Source organism: Athalia rosae, chromosome 6 (assembly GCF_917208135.1).
Source record: "Athalia rosae chromosome 6, iyAthRosa1.1, whole genome shotgun sequence".
Classification (NCBI taxonomy): domain Eukaryota; kingdom Metazoa; phylum Arthropoda; class Insecta; order Hymenoptera; family Athaliidae; genus Athalia; species Athalia rosae.
In genome coordinates, this window is record NC_064031.1 from 17,113,503 (window position 1) to 17,130,544 (window position 17,042).

General features: G+C 48.4%; 2 protein-coding genes across 6 annotated transcripts in view; one reads left to right on the forward strand and one right to left on the reverse strand.

Moving 5' to 3' along the window:
• The first annotated feature begins 1,297 nt into the window (after window positions 1-1,297).
• LOC105688572 (odorant receptor 13a-like) lies at window positions 1,298-4,415 on the forward strand. 4 transcript variants are annotated; one of them, XR_007279095.1, is made up of 7 exons: window positions 1,298-1,665; window positions 2,117-2,522; window positions 2,587-2,983; window positions 3,074-3,148; window positions 3,234-3,340; window positions 3,525-3,722; window positions 3,808-4,415. XR_007279095.1 is itself a non-coding variant. In XM_048657722.1 (7 exons), exons 2-7 carry the CDS (start codon window positions 2,135-2,137, stop codon window positions 3,865-3,867), a joined length of 1,266 nt encoding a protein of 421 aa, XP_048513679.1. In that variant the 5' UTR covers window positions 1,370-1,665; window positions 2,117-2,134; the 3' UTR covers window positions 3,868-4,415. The 4 variants fall into 4 exon arrangements, 3 of the variants coding, with proteins under 3 accessions (XP_048513679.1, XP_012260422.2, XP_048513678.1); XM_048657722.1 differs by having other exon boundaries at window positions 1,370-1,665; window positions 2,587-2,920; window positions 3,234-3,444; XM_012404999.3 differs by having other exon boundaries at window positions 1,376-1,665; window positions 3,234-3,444.
• Window positions 4,416-5,777: 1,362 nt separating this feature from the next.
• The window catches only part of LOC105688574 (protein timeless homolog), a 79,927-nt gene continuing 68,662 nt past the window's right edge, over window positions 5,778-17,042 (reverse strand). Inside the window, exons 14-26 of one of the 2 annotated variants that reach the window (XM_048656415.1) lie at window positions 13,248-13,334; window positions 13,040-13,115; window positions 12,561-12,759; window positions 12,242-12,479; window positions 11,765-11,865; window positions 10,640-10,739; window positions 10,421-10,555; window positions 7,216-7,434; window positions 6,843-7,136; window positions 6,637-6,762; window positions 6,418-6,555; window positions 6,089-6,217; window positions 5,778-6,009 (exon numbers count right to left, since the gene is read on the reverse strand). In XM_048656415.1, coding sequence (XP_048512372.1) covers window positions 5,861-6,009; window positions 6,089-6,217; window positions 6,418-6,555; window positions 6,637-6,762; window positions 6,843-7,136; window positions 7,216-7,434; window positions 10,421-10,555; window positions 10,640-10,739; window positions 11,765-11,865; window positions 12,242-12,479; window positions 12,561-12,759; window positions 13,040-13,115; window positions 13,248-13,334 — 1,991 coding nt within the window. In that variant the 3' untranslated portion in view covers window positions 5,778-5,860. Of the gene's footprint in view, window positions 6,013-6,088; window positions 6,218-6,417; window positions 6,556-6,636; window positions 6,763-6,842; window positions 7,137-7,215; window positions 7,435-10,420; window positions 10,556-10,639; window positions 10,740-11,764; window positions 11,866-12,241; window positions 12,480-12,560; window positions 12,760-13,039; window positions 13,116-13,247; window positions 13,335-17,042 lie in introns of both variants that reach the window. The other variant, XM_020853861.2, reaches the window with a different exon arrangement.

The following is a 17,042-nucleotide window of genomic DNA, read 5'->3' on the forward strand; positions in this document are numbered from 1 at the left end:
AATCTACAACCGACTCTGCATACGGTCTTCATTTGATTTCCCAACACTTATATCCGCCGTCTATTTTAATCACAGGCGAATCCCCCGGATAACTGTAATCACATCATTCAATATCGAAGATTATCCCCAGACAATAGATAATCGTAGCGCTCTTTCAACGACGAACCCTGACGGAGAGGGAATCGATTCGAATTAAGTGGGGGGGCGACGAAGAGCAGGTGAAAAATACCTCGCGTCGAGGGAATGAGGAGAAAACCGGTTCTCATCTTCGACGGTCCATGCAACTCGCGCACCATCCCTGTGTTCGAGAACCTCTGCGGTCGCGTCGACTCGACTACCACGGAGCATTTCGTCGAGTGTGGGTGAAGAAACTGCCTTGGTGCGCGTGCGAGAGTGGGAAGGAAAATATCGGTGGAGGAAAATACACCGTACGTAGCTGTACCGCGTATGCACGCGCGGTCTCCGTTTGCTCGGGTACAACGATCGCGTACGGAGACGTTTCGCAGGGGGACGCGTTTGCGGTATAGGTGTACGGTGGGTACCCCGCGGCAAGTTGGCCCACTCGAAGAACCATCAATCACCGCCGAATTTCGGCAACGCGTTGGACAACGTCGGCTTCAGGATACCATCAACGAAGTGGAGTTCGCTCGTGGTCCCAGGCGCGGACGACGTTCTCGCGAAGCGAAATACCGCGATAGGTGGTAGCGGCGGAGAAAAAGAGGGAAGAGGAACGCGTTCGATACTCCCGAAAATCAGGTTCGCCGCACCGACGTGGCCCCGCCGTCTTCGACTCGTTTCGGCGGAGCTGTCCCTACGGACCGCGCGCCACTTTGGAATATCAGCGATGCGAATCAATTACGTTCTCTTACTTTTCTCCGCTCGCACGTGCGAACATGAGATATTTTCTATTCGTCTCGGCACGGATGCGGTATACGCCGATATCGAAAGGCTGTGCGATTCCCTTTGATCGAATGGAATCAAATTATGCCTCCGAGGAACTGGTAGGCGTCAGACAATCAATCCTCCGAGTAAATTGAATCGATTCATCTAACGTACGTGTTATCTTGAAAAGTAATAAACTCCGTATACGAATGTGATATCGCGATGGATCATTTCATATTCACAAGTGAGAATTTTAAATCCGTCGTCGCAACGCACTTCGCGTTTTAAATGAAAAGTATACGTCTCGATCCGTGCAATGTGGGGCATGAATTCCGTAGTCGATATTATAATTAAAGGTCTCCGCCCATAATTCAAAGTTTGGATAATCCCCAGTCGGTGTAAAGTTGATTACAGAGAATCTGTCCTACTCGTACATAATCCATCGTCCGTGTCCGGGACAACTCGCCGTATAAAATCCATTAGTCCCTCGCGATTCCAGTTCGGATTGCAGTCGCGTACGATTTTTTAATGCATCAGAGCGAGATCCGAGTCCCCTTATGAAAAATACGAATCTTCGGTTCCGGGTATAGATAAATTCCGGGTATCTTTGGCACCGGAGTAAAAAAAAGAAAATCCAACTCTCGGTCGCGCGTCGTGTTCGAGATAAATTTCGCATTTTTCGGATGTAGTCGCAGGAGAAGGGAGAGCCGGCAAATAATCATCTCGATCCGATCGAGGTCGAGAGCGTCGAGTCAAGGGAGGCCGGGGAAGAACACCGGGGAGGTGAGTACGAAGGAGAAAGCGAGGACGTCCTGGGCGCGGGGTCCTCGCCTTCCTCTCCGTGGCCGCGTATGAACGCGGGTACGTGGGCCAGCCAGCTCCCTTCTTCGCTGTTCTCCGGGCCCGTGTACAGTCGACAATTACACGCGTTACGTCATTCCGCGAGTAGTCGCCTCCCGGACTCTCGGTACCCGCGTCTCTCGCCTCTCGTCCGCAGGAGCGTCCGACACGCGAAGCCCGGGACCGCGATAATTTTTCGCGACGCGCGCGGAACCCGGACAAAAAAGATAACCCGGGGGATCGGATCCGTACCTCCGACTTTCAGACATTGAATTCGCGTGGTGCCGATCTTTTCCCAGAATTAAGATAGAGGAAAAATTTGCCGCGGTTCATTTATTCGCGACTCGTAGAGGATCTTGGACGGTATTAAGTAATTTGTACTTCTGAATTCCAGAGGGTGTTCGATAGAACGATGGTAGTTGAGAAAATTGAAAGCAAGGAGCGGTCTTCTGGGAGGGACGATTTCGGGCAGTACATCGACCACACCGCACGTATATTGAGATGTTTGCGAATGATGGAAATGGAAGAGGACGCTTCGATTTTGCGAAGGACGGCGATCGTTACCACCACTGCGATTATGCTGTTCTTGAACGCTGCGTTGGGAATATCGGAGATGATGAAACTTCGAAATACCACGGAACTGTCCGCCCTGGCGATGACCGTCGGTGCTTCTTGGATGCATTTCATAGGGTTCGCGAAGTGGGCATTCTTCGTTTGGAAAATCAAAGATGTTTCGCGTCTCTTTCTGCATCTCGAAGAATGCTACAACATGAGTTTGAGTATCAGCGATATCGTCGAAGGTAAAATAAATCGAGATATTCCGATCAAAGTATCGCGCAGCTGCGTGACATACTCGTGCCGCAGGTCATTCGCAGCTCCGCAAGGATATGAACCGAGCGCGAAAGAACTCGTTGCGCTTCACTTGGGTATGGGGATTCTTCGTGAACTGGGGGGTGGTCCACTGGTGCCTGAACCCGTTCTTGGTGAAATGGACGCTGAGTCGGTCGAACGTAAGCATGCCTATGAACGAAGACGCCCTTCCTTACTCCACCTGGATCCCGTGGGATACTTCGGGAACGGGTGCATACGTTGTCACCTACCTCTTGGAGTGCGTGGGCAGTCAGGCTGCCATTATCGGCAGTACAGCTTACGATACTTTTTACATCACCATAATGTTGATGATCACCGCCCAGTTGAGGTATTTGAATTATTTTTTGGCCAACACCGGCGATGGCGATCCGGCGAACGTACGTACCGAAACGTGAGTTGAATCGAACGTCGTGAAATTAATTATCCGAGGTTTTGTCATCGCACAACGAAATATACCGCGATCATTTTGTCTCGATTCCAGAACGAATAAATTGACGTATCCTTTTCTCCTGGAGAAATTGAAGCGAGGAAAAGATCACCACAACGCGATTTTGACGTGAGTCGCCGTTTAATCGTTTTCAACAGCTGAAGTCACATTGGAATGTCACAGCGTCACGATTTTATAAAATTTTCATTGTCAGATTTCTGACGCTCTTTGGACACGTAACCAGCCCGGCGATGTTCGCTCAATGTATCGGGAGCACGGCTGTTATTTGCTTGATCGTTTTCGAAGTGTCTACTGTGAAAGGTACGGATGGTATTATCAAAATATGGAGCATGGTGGAGTACGTCGCGGGCAATTTATTGCAAATTTTCTTCTTTTGTTACTTCGCAAACAAAATCACAGAACTGGTCGGTGGAATTTGGTTTCGATGTAATTTTCCCAATTAAATGTTATACCGGTCAACCGATCAGTCGATTCGTATATTCAGGGACTCGAAGTTGCCGACTCGACTTACCGCTGCGGTTGGGAGAACATGGTTTTTGCCAAATCGGTTGATCAAAAAACGAGAGAGAAGGGACTGAAATCGGTGGGATTTTTAATCCGCGATATGTCGGTGAGGGCTCAAAAACCCATCAGATTGAGCGGCGGTCCGTTTTACGTTCTATCTCTCGAAACCTTTCTCGCTGTGAGTAATCGCTGCCGCACATACACGCGCATATTTCTCAAATAACTTCGCAAGCAAGGATCAAAATTTTGATATCTTTTTTCAGATGCTGGGCGCTGCATTCTCCTACCTGACCGTATTGAGAGAACTCAATTCCGACGAATAATCAAAATGAATCAACTCTCTCTTGAAATACCGTAGACAATCACATTTCCTAATTAAGCATACAAGTTAGCGCTACACCTGAGACTGTACAGTACATGAAATCACCGGGGCAATCAGACCGTATTAAATATAGCGTTCCTTGTCGGTCGCTAGCGGTAATTGTAAGCCCAAGCATATTCATTGAACAGCTGCGATAGCAGTTGAGCGGGTATACAACACACGTCCGCTCGGATTGCCCGACGACTACTTACCGCGACGCGTCGCGACGCTATGAACGAACTCACGTGCAGTACGCATGCCTTGGCACATCGCTTCCTCAGGCGACGTAGTCTCCCGATAGAAAGTCGACGCGCCGCAGATGACTCGCGCAGCCGGTGCGCGCTTGACGTGCGTGGATCACCTGCTTTTCCGTATCCGAGGCGACCCGCCGATTGTCCACGTGTCCACGGGGGTAATACGCCGAGACCGACGTGGACTGGAATAAAGAGCGGTGCAAGGAGAAAAAAAGCACCTTGTACTTCAGCACTGAAAAATATACGCAATACGCAACGAGCGAACGCGCGAGACATGATTTTTTTCAGACCTCGTGAATGGAAGGGGGGATTCTAGGTTGCAAGATTAGCTTCAGTTTTCGCAAATTTTTCGAATTTCAGTCGATTGGTATTGTGATCCATTGGCGAAAATTTCTAGCCACGCAAAATTCAGGGAACGTCGAAATATTTGGGGGATAGAAGGACCTCGAGTGTTCCGGTGAGAAGTCCGAGAGTGTTCGAGGCCCGTTCGACATCTGGATTACGAGTCAGTCGTTCTGGAATTTCGGGTGTCGGTGATCGGCGGGCCGAGAGCCACCCACAACCGAGTACGAAGCCCGCGCTCCGATTAGGAGAGCATGAGAAGTGTGGAGTTTGGACGGCCCTCCTCTACTGTGCTGCGCTCCTGACACCGCTCAGTAGATTGCCGAATGCACGTGGTTGTCTCTCGCCCGTTATTGGCGCCTACTTACGCGGTCCAGTGTCATCGTCGTACCTTCGGCACGGATACGAGTTACAGGGTCCAGTTTTATCGGGGATAGAATCTTAGAATTCGAATCTCTCCCCCCCCCCATCTAGCGAGTTCAACGTCTGTCGAACTCGGAGGAGGGGACCGACTGCTCGTTTCACATGCGCTCCTGATCTCGAATCCGCGGGATGCGGGCTCTCTAAGGCAGAGATCGGTATGCGTCATGTGTGAATTACGTAGAAATTCGCCCTCGCAAGCGTCCTCGGCGTCCCGGCGTCATCTCCGTCGGCCCTGAGGCCCGGACTACGACGGTGTATCATTGACACCCGCAACGGAGCCACTCACCTGCCCATCAAAAGACGTAAAGTCATCCGCGCTGGCTAACCACGTACCGGGAGATCAGGAGCCGGGAGAGTAGCGCGGATGGAAGAGCCTCGGAGGAATCTAGAGGACCTAGTGCCTCGATTTTATGTTCGCCTAGTCGGTCTTTGGCGAAATGTGGACGCCTTTCGGGAACTGTTTTTCTCTCGATACCTTTCCAGCTAAAACCCACCTAATATACCAGTGGTGTAAGTCCGACGAACAGACTCACGGTCACGACGTTACCTGCCTCCGTGTAGCCTTCGATATTCCCGGGCACCCGATGCAGGTACATCCGGTGCGCGGCTCTTCAATTTTTCCAAAGAGAACCCGGTCCCTGCAAAGCTCGCTCGCTGTATGGCATTGCGATTCTAGTATAATATCGATAATTAATAAGTAGATGACGTCTGCCCGTGCTTCGGCCTTCTTCTTGCACTGTTTTTATCGTAGGACGATTACCGTCCCCAACTTTACCGGAGGCGAAGTAAAAATCTCGTGAGATGGCAGCATCGCAATGGAGTAAACGGGAGAGAAGATTCGGGGATTTGTTGCCTCTTACAATTCAAAATTTTATCAATTTACATCGGTTAAATTTCATGGTATAATTGTCGTGGATTAATTTTCAGGGGTGATTATTAGTCTTCGTCGTCACTGACCATGACCGCGAGACGTCGCTTTGGTTTTTTCGCCTCTTCGTCGACGTCACCGTGCAGAAGACGACGTTTTTTTCTAGCCGGGGTTTCCTCCTCGTCCGAAGGATCGATTCTGATTCTTTTTGTCTCATCTGCTGTGAATGAAACGCGTGAATACATTAAAGCGGAGTTAATATTATTGTTCAGGGTTCGTTCGAGTTCTTATATTACCAGAGGCGATGTTTGTTTCCCGTGGTTGTTCTTGCGTTTCACCCTCGTCTTCGGAATCCGACTCCCACAGCGCGCGAGCTCTTTCGAGACGACGACTGGTGTTTGTTCTTCCTTTCCAAGATTCGGCTTCTGAAATTTTGATTACTCAAGTACGCGTCTCCGTTTACCAAGTTTTTCTCGCTTTGAAACAACGAAACTTGTTAGCTTAATTGCAAAAGCAATCGCATCGATCGTAACAAGGCTCGCGACGTTCCATTCGATATTTATGAGCGAACTGTGAGGAAAAAGTTCAAACGGATGGTAACGTCTCTATTTTATTTCGTACTCACCGACCGCAGCAACGTCACTACCGCCACTCGTTACTTCTTCGACTTTCTGTTCTTCTGATTCCTCGGCAGTCCCTTTCCTTGCTATTTTACCATCGTTGCTGCTGCTGCTGCCGTTGCCAGTCGAGTTGGGTTCTGCGTCTGCGATTCGAATATTTTGAGAAAAAGATTCCGGCGACAACCGACGAGTATCTGGAATAAAATGAAATAACGGCTGCGCACCTGCCGAACGTTCCGGGGACCTTGGCGCAAAAAATTTCTTAATACTCTCGAATACATCAGCGCCGTCGTCGTCGTCGTCTTCGTCATCGTGATCCCGCATCCCTACACCAGATGATTCGGGAACGACTGACAATGCGTAAAAGGAAGAAAATTTAAAAAAAAGCCTGCTCCACCTCGACGACAAAATTTTCGAATTTCAAACGAACCTGCGTCTTCATCGGGAAATTTGCCTTGCAACGCGTCGGTTATGAATTCAATTCGATTCCTGATGGTGGTACTCAGCATGTTCGCAGGAATGCGCCAGTAGGATTCCTGTTCATCGGCCGGCGGTTCGATTCCTGAAGCCCGCAAGAAACGCTGAAAGCTCGGGATATCCATAGCGGCATTGGCGGAGTCGGTAATAGGCACCAAAGGGGTCCCGTCGGTCGATTCCTCGTCGCGATCTTCGAGAGCGTCCTCGAGCGACTCCTTAATCCACTCCAAGGCATCCCGTATCGCCCCTAAGACAATTTTGCAGAGTGAGCCGCGTTTTGAAACGTCGTCATCTCGAATCACGATAGTGGTTTTACTCCTTGTTACCGTTGTCAATTATGTCCTTCAGGAGACCGCTCAGTTGGGCATTCGTATATGAAACGGTTGGCTGTTTCCCGGTCTTCGATATTGTCAGTCGTTTCTTCGATCGCTTGTTCCTCTGTGGAGTGATTTGCGATTTTTTCGAAGAGTCGTCGGATTCGTCTCCGGATTCCCGATCGGTATCAGAATCGCTGTTTTCACGATCCTCTCCGCTCTTTGATTTCCCTGAGATTCGTCAAAATTTGTCAAGATGCGAATGAGGGAGGGGTGCGAGGAGTTTTCTGATCAATTGTACGGGGTCGGCAGAGTAGCGGTGATACCGAAAAGGGGGGGAAAAGCCAAGGGCGTACGCGAGTGGCGGTCGTTACGATGCATTGAATGTCAAACAAGATTTGCGGTAGCGAAAAACAATATGCCTGATAAATATGAAACCGAACGCTCGGTGGTAGCGTAATGGGATCCTCGAACAAGTGGCACCGGATACAATACGATAGCGAACAAAAAAAAAATACAGAAAAAAAGAAAAAAAGAAAAAAATTGGAAGCAAGAAAAATGTTATAACGCTACAACATCTTGTTATTGGATGATGTAGGGTTCGAGTTCTGCTCGCGATCCGCGGTCGTGTGTGAACGAACACGCGTACAAACCACCCTCGCAAAATACGTTGTCTAGAAATAAAATAACGTAGGTACAACTTATATCCCACAGACAGTCGATATACAAAAGACGCGGTGTCCCGAAGTAAAATCACAACGAATCGGAGAATATTTTGTGCCTACGGAATACGTTGAATAGTGCGTATCATTATCTTAATTTTGTTCTGTTTTTTGTTTGCCTCTGGTAGAATCACGCCAGTTTCCGAGTCTACGAAGTAGAGCAGACACTCGGTATCATTTATCATCAGCTATTATTTGAGCATTTCCTTTTTTGTAAAAACTTCGATATCGTGCGAGGGGAGTTGACGATTCAATTCAAATTTTATTTTCCTCGTCGTCGTCGTCGTCGAAAAATAGGAGAACCGCGGTGATATTGCGGGTTCCTTTGTGCGAGCTACCGATGCGTCGGAAGTTCACCGGTTCGATAAATAAGCCAAAACGCTGGTTTGGATAATGGTTAGCGGTTGACGTAAGGGGGCTCAGGAATGGAAATCTTTCCGTATGGAGAACCGGTGATGGCTAAGAGAGCGTAGGGGGATCTTCTAAGCGCTTAACCACCCGAGGGACGCTCGCTCGGATAGTTCAAATACCAAAGAAGGTGAAATCCTCGTCTCCCTTCCCCTCGGCCCCCTCGCTACCCTTCCTTCGTCTTTAATAGATCCGCGACGTCTGAGTGCCGATAGAATAGAATCAAATTTGAAGTGACATTTTCGCGAACTTTCGGCAGACGGCATCGGAGTAACTGACTGTGCGCACGTCGCTCTCTGTTCAAAAAGTCGAGGGAGCGAGTGCATAAGTAACCCGAAAGACCGAAAGACAAATACAAAAGAGGAAAAAAAAAAGGTGGAGAAGGATCTTCTACGAAGAAGCGTAAGTCGTGTCGAAACGGAATGCTCGGAAGAATTTCATTTCGGTAGCTGGCTCGGCGAGTCGTGGGAAGGAAAGGGGGGCGGCGATGCCGGTGTCGGAAGCATCGTTTGACTCTGACTGACATTAGCGCGATTAATCTCTTCCACCCTCGGCAGGGCGTCGCTCATGGACTGCGAGTTCGACGATAAAAAAAATAAATGAATATAAAAAAAAAAAATACACGGTGGAACGGGCGCAAAAAGGAAAACAATCGCGAAAAAATAGAAACGCGAATCTCGGCCGGGGATCGATACGACATGGCTCACGAGTCCGATCTGCGATTCGAGCGGACCACGTGCCGAGTCTGTTTCTCTTCATCGGATCGATGTGTTTATCGTAAATTCGACAAAGGACGGCCGAGTCTTCATCGATCACCGTTTCCAGCTATACGAAGAGTTTCCACGCGACGATAAGAGGGGACAACGACGAATTTACGGTATACCGATAAGAGGAAACTACGAAACACGCGTGATCTCCGCGGGTGTGGGGAAAGAGAGGAATTCGGAAAATAACGAATGTCTTCCGATTAGCCGTAATTTCTCGCTGATTCGGCGAGAGTTAGCGAACGACCTGCTCGTTTATCCTCAGCTCTTCTCGCTTCGTTTGAAAAGTGGCCTTTGAAATTGCTCAACCGAATAGGCCGTCGCGGCCTCAAAAACCTGCTTATACATATGCGCGAAGAAGTTTTTTCCACCGTATCTCATACAAATTTGACGATCCAAAGTACGGTAGTAAATGCGAACGATCGCGCACGCAGACGGCTCTTTCCCCTCCAACGGAGAAACAGAGAGCATAATGTAAAGTTTGATCGCTCGTAGGCTCCGGAGAAACGCGGCGGATACACGTATCCGTGAGTAAATATTCTACGTACTCTTTCGTGAGCGTGTTACGCAATAAAATATTGAAATTCAGTCACTCATCCGCGCGCGCAGGGATAAAATAACAGCGATCCGGTTTGAACGCGAAACGTCTCAAGGGACTGTACATAAAAGGAAAGCTTAGAAATGAAGTGGAAAGGGTTTCGCTAAAGTGGGCTTCAATTTCAAACTTATAATTTTGCTAGGCTGTTGAAAAAACAACGCCCCGTACAATTAATCCGATACGTCTGTTGCCGGAAATTGCGCGATCTCCTCAACGGGGAGCTAAATATTTTTCGACGGTCTAAAAAGGACGGCAAAGAACGAGGATATCTGAGGGACGAATAAACGCGAGGTTTGAGTCGCCCTCGTCGAATGGCGCATAGCCATCCTTACGGATGCGTAAAAAAGCTCATTTCCGGGTCGAGGGGCTTTCTCTGTTCCCGTACGTCCGCGGCACTGCAGAGGGACTTACTGTAAATTGATCGGCGGTGACCCCTGTTTCTTTTCCGCTCGCGGAAGTTGGTTCATTCGGCGCAATCCTTGACAATCAGGTTGCCCAAGAATTGATTGAACGAGACAGTCGAGTGACGTCGCGGTAACCGTAGGGGGTGCGGCGGGGAAGTGAGTATACCCAGAGAAAGACGCCGCTGAAATTGAATGGAGCAAGGAGTCGGGTGAAATTCGGTATTTGGGATTTAGGAGTTGGGATTTAAGATCCGGAGTCGGGACGGGAGTCCGGTCGCCGTTCCGAGACCGAGGAAAGAATCAGCCGGGGCGTACACTTACCAGAGATGTTTTTCGTGCGGCGTTTTTTCCGCAACTCTTTACGGTCCTTCGCCAAGCCGAGTTCAATCAGCTTATCTTTGATCTTCGTCTTCGGTCGCTTCACCCTTAGCTCCGTGTGAATCATATCCACCGGATCTGCAGAGAGTGGGCATTTATTGCAAACAAAGCCCACGCGCGAAGAGAATTTACAAATAAGAAAGGAAAAAAAAATGGTCTCACCGTTGTCTTCTTTTACAATTTCCCAGATCTCAGCCAACTGGGCTATCTCTTCTTCCGACCACTCTTTTGGCAATCGTTGACTTATCTCGTTGCGTATTTTCTGCAATTTTTCAAATGATTCGTGAACTTTTGAAAATCGCCGATTCTCGTTACCCAGAACTTGTTGCCGGTGGATGTACCTAATTAGCGCGAATTAGAGTAAAAAAGAAAGGAAACGCGACGATTTCTGAACGTCAACACGACCGTCGGATATCCACACCTCGCGTAAAAGACCTCGATGAAAAACGAGCCGTTAATTGGGAGCTCGTTGGCCGCGATCGGGCGGGCAAGTTTGTTCAGCTATAATACATTTCGTTAACTCGCGAAAAGGGTTGATAAGAGAAATCAATATTGGCACGCCAGCAGCAGGTACTCGAGACCCGAGTCGCTCACGATTAATCATCGATTCAGAAGTAGGCTAACGTTTTTTTAAAAGTCCAACGGCATCTCATTTCAATCGAAATTCTCTCCTCACCCCCATGAGAGTTAATCCTTCTCTTTGGCTTTTCTTCTCATTCTTGTTTCGCTTCTCGTTTTTCCGACTTTAAAAGTGGGAATTAAATGTGACTTCGGGACTACGCGCAGTTCGCCGAGCGATAACTCACAAGTCGAGAATAAGTTTAACTTCCATTTGTACGACGCGTCGCCGCGACTGTGTTACGTAACAATTAGGAGATCGTTGGAAAAAAAAGGCGACGGTGACGATGATACGAGGGTGGAATTAGCCGCGGCGAGCGTTCAGCCTGCACCGGGGCTTCTCAACGCTCGCGGCTAATGAGAATTGGCGATCGTACGAATGTACAAGTATCCGTATAGGTGAGCGGGGAACAGGCGCTTGCCCGAAAGTGTTATCGCCACGAGATGCAGATGGGATGGAAATTTTCAAAGATACCCACTCGGAGAGCGAGAAGAGCCTCGTAGACGATAGTTAGGAGCTCCTGCAAGATCTCTCCGAACACTTTGCCTCTTAATCGAGGTTCGCTTGTTTTCAAGCACCGCGGACATGCCTGTCTAGTGTCAGGAATCCGGGATATCGAGCACGAGTCCCGAGGAGGAGGGGCGGAAAAGGGCAAAAGTTGGCCTTACCTTTGAATTGACGATGAGACACATCTCCTTCAACTTCTTGATGATGCCTCTTCTGGTGCGGCTGTCGTTGATTATATTCTCGAGTAGCCAGTCTACGAGGTCTGAAAAGAAACATAGAACAAATTTTTCCGAGGGAACTTTTTACCACTTTCCATTAACTTTATTTGACTCGTTGCAGGGCATCGTCGTCGTCGTCGTCGTCGTCGTCGTCGTCGTCGTCGTCGTTAATCTTTCGCCCGTCAACCAGCACCCGGAGAGTAAAAACTTTCCAAATAATGAATTCTGACGAATTATTAATGAATTTTCCCTCCTCGAGGACCACGAGAGGCGAGCGGGGTGCCCTTAGTTTCATGGACTATTTGACGTTGAATTATTATTGCTCCTTCTCAACTCTCTTTTCTTCCTTTCCCTTTTTTTTTCCCTTCATTTTTATCTCTCATTCTACGTCACCCCACCGAGATTGCGGCGAGGATTTACCTTTCGGATATTTTTTGGTTTGATGTTCCATGAATAGGGTGCGAAGCTCGTCTTCTTCGGCCTCCGTCCACAAGGTCCGCGAGAGCTTCTTGTTCGGTGGCTCGCTTCCGTACCCCTCGACGATTTCAGCCGCGTCACGTGTCGTTTTCCAAAACAGAAGCTCCATGAATACCTTGCGATTTTTTTCCGCAACTTTCGCAAAATTCCTGATAATAAATACGGCGAACTTTGCCAGCTCCTGAAATGGGTCGAAATTTAACTTTATCCGAACGGGGTGATCGACGAAAACATCCCACTCCTGGTCCAGCCGATTCCTCACCTTGTGCTCGCTGTTTTTGGATTCTAGAATTCTTTGGAACGTCCGAAATATCGAAGCTTGGAAAATCATTGCGGGTGTTTTGCATCGAACCGCTACGCGATGGAGCAGCTTCAGGGTGCAATGATTCACCTCGTGGCTATTTTTGTCGAAATCTCTCAGCAGAAGGGCGCAAGCCTTGATGACCTTAACGTTGACGAACCTGTGCAATTGAAATGAGAACGTTGACGACGATCGTGAGAGGGAATTTACGCGAAACGCTAGCACTGTTAGAAGGGTAAAGACCGGGAGTGTTTGTCATCCCTATAAATGCGGTAATCGAATCGCCCCGGGATTAGCCACGCGGAATCTGTCGTAGAAATGTTTGAGGAACGTGACGTGTTTTTTTCCACGTCGGAAGGGACTTGGAGGGAAACGGAAATTCTCCCCGCCAATCGTTGGGCCGGTTTTCGCGAATTAAAGTGAAGAATTCTGGGACAAACCGATAAAGAAAGTCCTCGAATTTGAAATCCGTTTCCTCGACTCTCCGTTCTGCCTCCTCCGCTTCGTCCTCGTCTTCTGCGGTGTCGCCATAAAATCAAAGTTCAACGAATGTGAGCACAATCAATAACCCGTTGAAAGAGCATCGAATCACGTCGATGCGCGGACCTCTTGCGAGGCATATCGATAACGACGCCGCTTGTAACTTACCGTTTTCAGAGTTACCGTACTCGGCGTCATTTTCCATGTCTCCATCCCGGCTTCCTCCAAACGTCGTTACCTCCTCCTCCTTCTCAACTAAAACAGAACGGAAACGAGGTTGTCGTTGTAATACGCCAGCGACTCAAACAATCTAGAATCTCGCCCGCTAACTTTAAGCAACTCCTTTGATTAGCGTCAGCCAATTTCGCAGTCGCTTAACGCAAACTGTATACATACGTACCTACGTAAACATATACATTCAGCTGTATCGTACGTAAGGTTACGTAGAGGTGCACGCGCTCCAAAGTCCATCCCGTCTGCGTACCGCGTGTGTACGTAGAGATACGTTGGCGCGTGCGGCGTACCACCCCGATGTATCGTATATTACCGGTCGCGAACATATTGTTCCTTCATATCATCTACATAAGATTCGCCATGAAACGGCCACTTGATTATTTATCTATTACCGGGTATCCGCCCGGACTGACGTTGCGAAATTCACGCTCATTTTCCCCATTTCATATTATCTTTTTCCCGAGACGCTGCGCGGCCGACGTTCACCTTCGAGCACACGGGTATAAATTCCTTCCCTTATTCGAGAGAACCTCCTTATTTGTTTTTCACAAAGGATGTGAGACAAAGCGAGCGATATATGTATAGGTACCGGTGTAGCTGCCGGTGATGGTGGCAGTGGCGATGCTGTGGTAACGAAAAATTTCCTCGAGCTGCAGTTTTTTTTCCCTCCAGAATAATTCCCGTTCCTTTTCGAGTTAACAATAACTAACACCCGCGATTCTGTAACACTCAACGAAATTGGCTTTTTAAATATTCGCAACGCTTTAGGTTTCCCTTTGCTCTTCCTTTTTCCGTATGCAGTTTATTTATTTTTCCTATCTCTCCTAAAGCCCAACCGAGAAGTAATTTGCGATAGTTTCAGTAGCGACGATTACGGGATTATGATCGTCTACTTTCAACACGTGCGTTGGTATTAATTCGCTGATCCCCGTGTAGCGAATTGAAGAGTCGGCGCGGAGACCGACTTTGACGAGAGGTGTTTTTTTTACTTTTATCGTCAGAGTGAAGCCGAATCTCGTTCATCATCGCGATATCGTTACAAGGTATACGAGGGTGACGAGGATTCCGTAGACTCGAAGAGATGACGGGGGCGATAGCTAAGAAACAACCGCTCGCACCATCGGGATTGGGGGGAAAAACCAGGAAAAATGGAATTGCGAGTTTCGAATTGATTCGCATCGCTGTGAAAGGAGTCGGATTGGACCGGACGTAATGGGTTGGGTTACACGAGCCGGGCGACGGGCTTTTACTCGTTCGTTGTTTGCTCGTTTGATTAGATTTTTCCAAGAAATATATTTTAATTAAAGCGGCGCAAGGTACCTTCCACGTAATAAAGGGATGTCGACGAGGGTGGGGATGTACCGTATGGATTACCGGTGTGTAGTCTGATCGTTTGCTAAATTCCAAACGCAACGTTTCATCCAAACATTGAAAAGAAAATATCGTCGCGAGCTACCCATTTCACCGGATACTTATATACCCGTATAATCGGACGTCGTCGGTTACGCGAACGCATCGCATTCATCATCGGTAATTAGTGACTCGAAATGAGTTCAGCGGTTCGGTAATTCCGATCCAATCGAGTGCGCCTAAAGGTACAAAGGATCCGCTTCGCACGCAGCGCAAACAGTGAAGTATGAAGTGCACCGAGGCTTAATGACGAGGGATAAAAAATTTTCAACAAAAATTATAATAATTAAAGCTGCAAGCAGCTCCAGCAGGGGGAGCGAACGCTCAGGGGGAGAAGGAAGGTTGGAAGAGCCAGTCAAAGGACGTCTGAAAGTTCCCGGTAGCGAGGGGGATGAAAGAAAAGGTCAGGGCGCATAACCCTTGGAAACGTGTCCCGGTTGTCAACGTCGTAGTCGAGTAGGCAGGGAGGCAGGCTACGTGGGGGGTGTGGAAGGCTATACGGGATGACCGCGAAGAACTGCCAAGGGTGGTTGGGCCGCAGCAGTTTAGACGGTCCAGTTTGAATAAGTAGTTACCGGGGTAATAGTAGTGCCGGACAAGGATGCCGTCTGAATACGGGATGTCCCGGTACGTCCGTCCTTTTTCGCAACATCGCCGACCGGCGCCGCCTTCTCGTTGGTTCGATCGGGAACGCAAACGTGCGATATCCCTCGACTCGTACAGCCCGCGGGCTGTACGACACCTCGCAAAATTTTTGTCGTCAAAAGAGTAGAAGCGATTAAAGAAACCCTCCGGCGGTTTACGATCGAACGAATAAATAATTTACAGGGGAGTAACAATTACCGGGAGTATATGATCGTTTCGTTATTCACTCTGCCTCGTTGTTACGGCTATTCGAACGAGGGCGTAAAGTCGATCGGATGGTCGGGTAAGGTATGCGCATAATTCACATCGTCGTCGTCCAACGGATATCGGTACAAAAAACGCGCTGATTAATTTCTGTCGGGGTTTAATGGCTTCGTTAAGGATATGGGTACGGGCAAGGCCGAAAAAGGGGGAGGGATACCAACAAGCTCGTTTACGCGATAAGCCAGATGCGATGATCAGCTAGGTATTGTCTGTAATTGGAGGAGAAAGTGTCCTCGATTGCTCGAGCGGGGGGGGAGCACGGGACGCGTTTTGAAAGTGCGTCGCGAAGCAAAGGACCAATTAACGGCTGTATATGTGTATACGAAGGGGCGAGAGGGAGGAGGGGAAAAACGGAAAAAGAAAAGTGGAAAGACCGTCGGAAAAGAGAGAGGCGAGACGCGCGTCTTTTACACACGCCTACTTGTCCCCCGGTAGTTAATTGCTTTCTGAGATAAATAGCGGGAGGATCACGGACCAATGTTACCTTAAAAGCTTTAGCGGGTACGTTGAAAACGGCTGACTTTCCGCTTAAGGGGATCTCTTCCGAAAAGGGTTGCGGGCTCATTCTTTGCTTCATCCGGCTCATAGTCGAGCGGCGTAATAAAATTAGAGAAAAAAAAAAAGAAAAAAAAAAAGTGAGAAAGTCGAGTCGCGAACAATATCGGAGTTCCATTAAAATTATTCACATCCGGTATAATTCCAACGAAAATATTGAATGCGACTTGAAAAAAAGGAGACGATGTTCTCTGATACCAGAGAAACAGCTCCGCGTCAAGTAACGAGACACCGTGGAAAATGTTGGCGTGAATTCGACGCGGAGTGTTTCGGAATTGAAAAGAGCGTGGAATACAGTCGATATAGAAAAGGTCGCCGATCGAGAGTCGTTAATGAACTTTGAGGTACTAAACCCTTGCCACCTTGCGGGTAAAGTTCCATTTGACTAACTCCCGTTGCGCACGGTTCCAATATCCCCTTCTCCATTTTCATCCTCCTTTATCCTTTCCATCCAGCTTCTCGCTCCACCGTTTCACGGGGCGTACCGTCAGAAGTAGCTTCCGTTTGTCAAATGCAAAAGTGTTAAACTTTACTTGCTTTTTTCTTTCCCATTTTTTATTTCCCTTCTTTTCCCCATTGATTTTTACTTTCTTTTGCTGCATATATAGCAATTCCCAGAGTGGCTTTTTATCCCGGTGATTTTCTCCTCCGCGTAACATACCGACGGCGGCACGATCCTGCGTCTCTCACCCCTTTGACTTTCCCCTCGGCCTCCCTCGCCCCTCGCTCCTGTACCTATGTAACATCGTCCCATCCACCGGAAATGGTATAGGAGGTAAAGGGCGCCATACCGTCCGATTTTAGGCAGCCGCATCAAACTTTTAAGCTCAACCTCGTATCTCACATATCATTCGA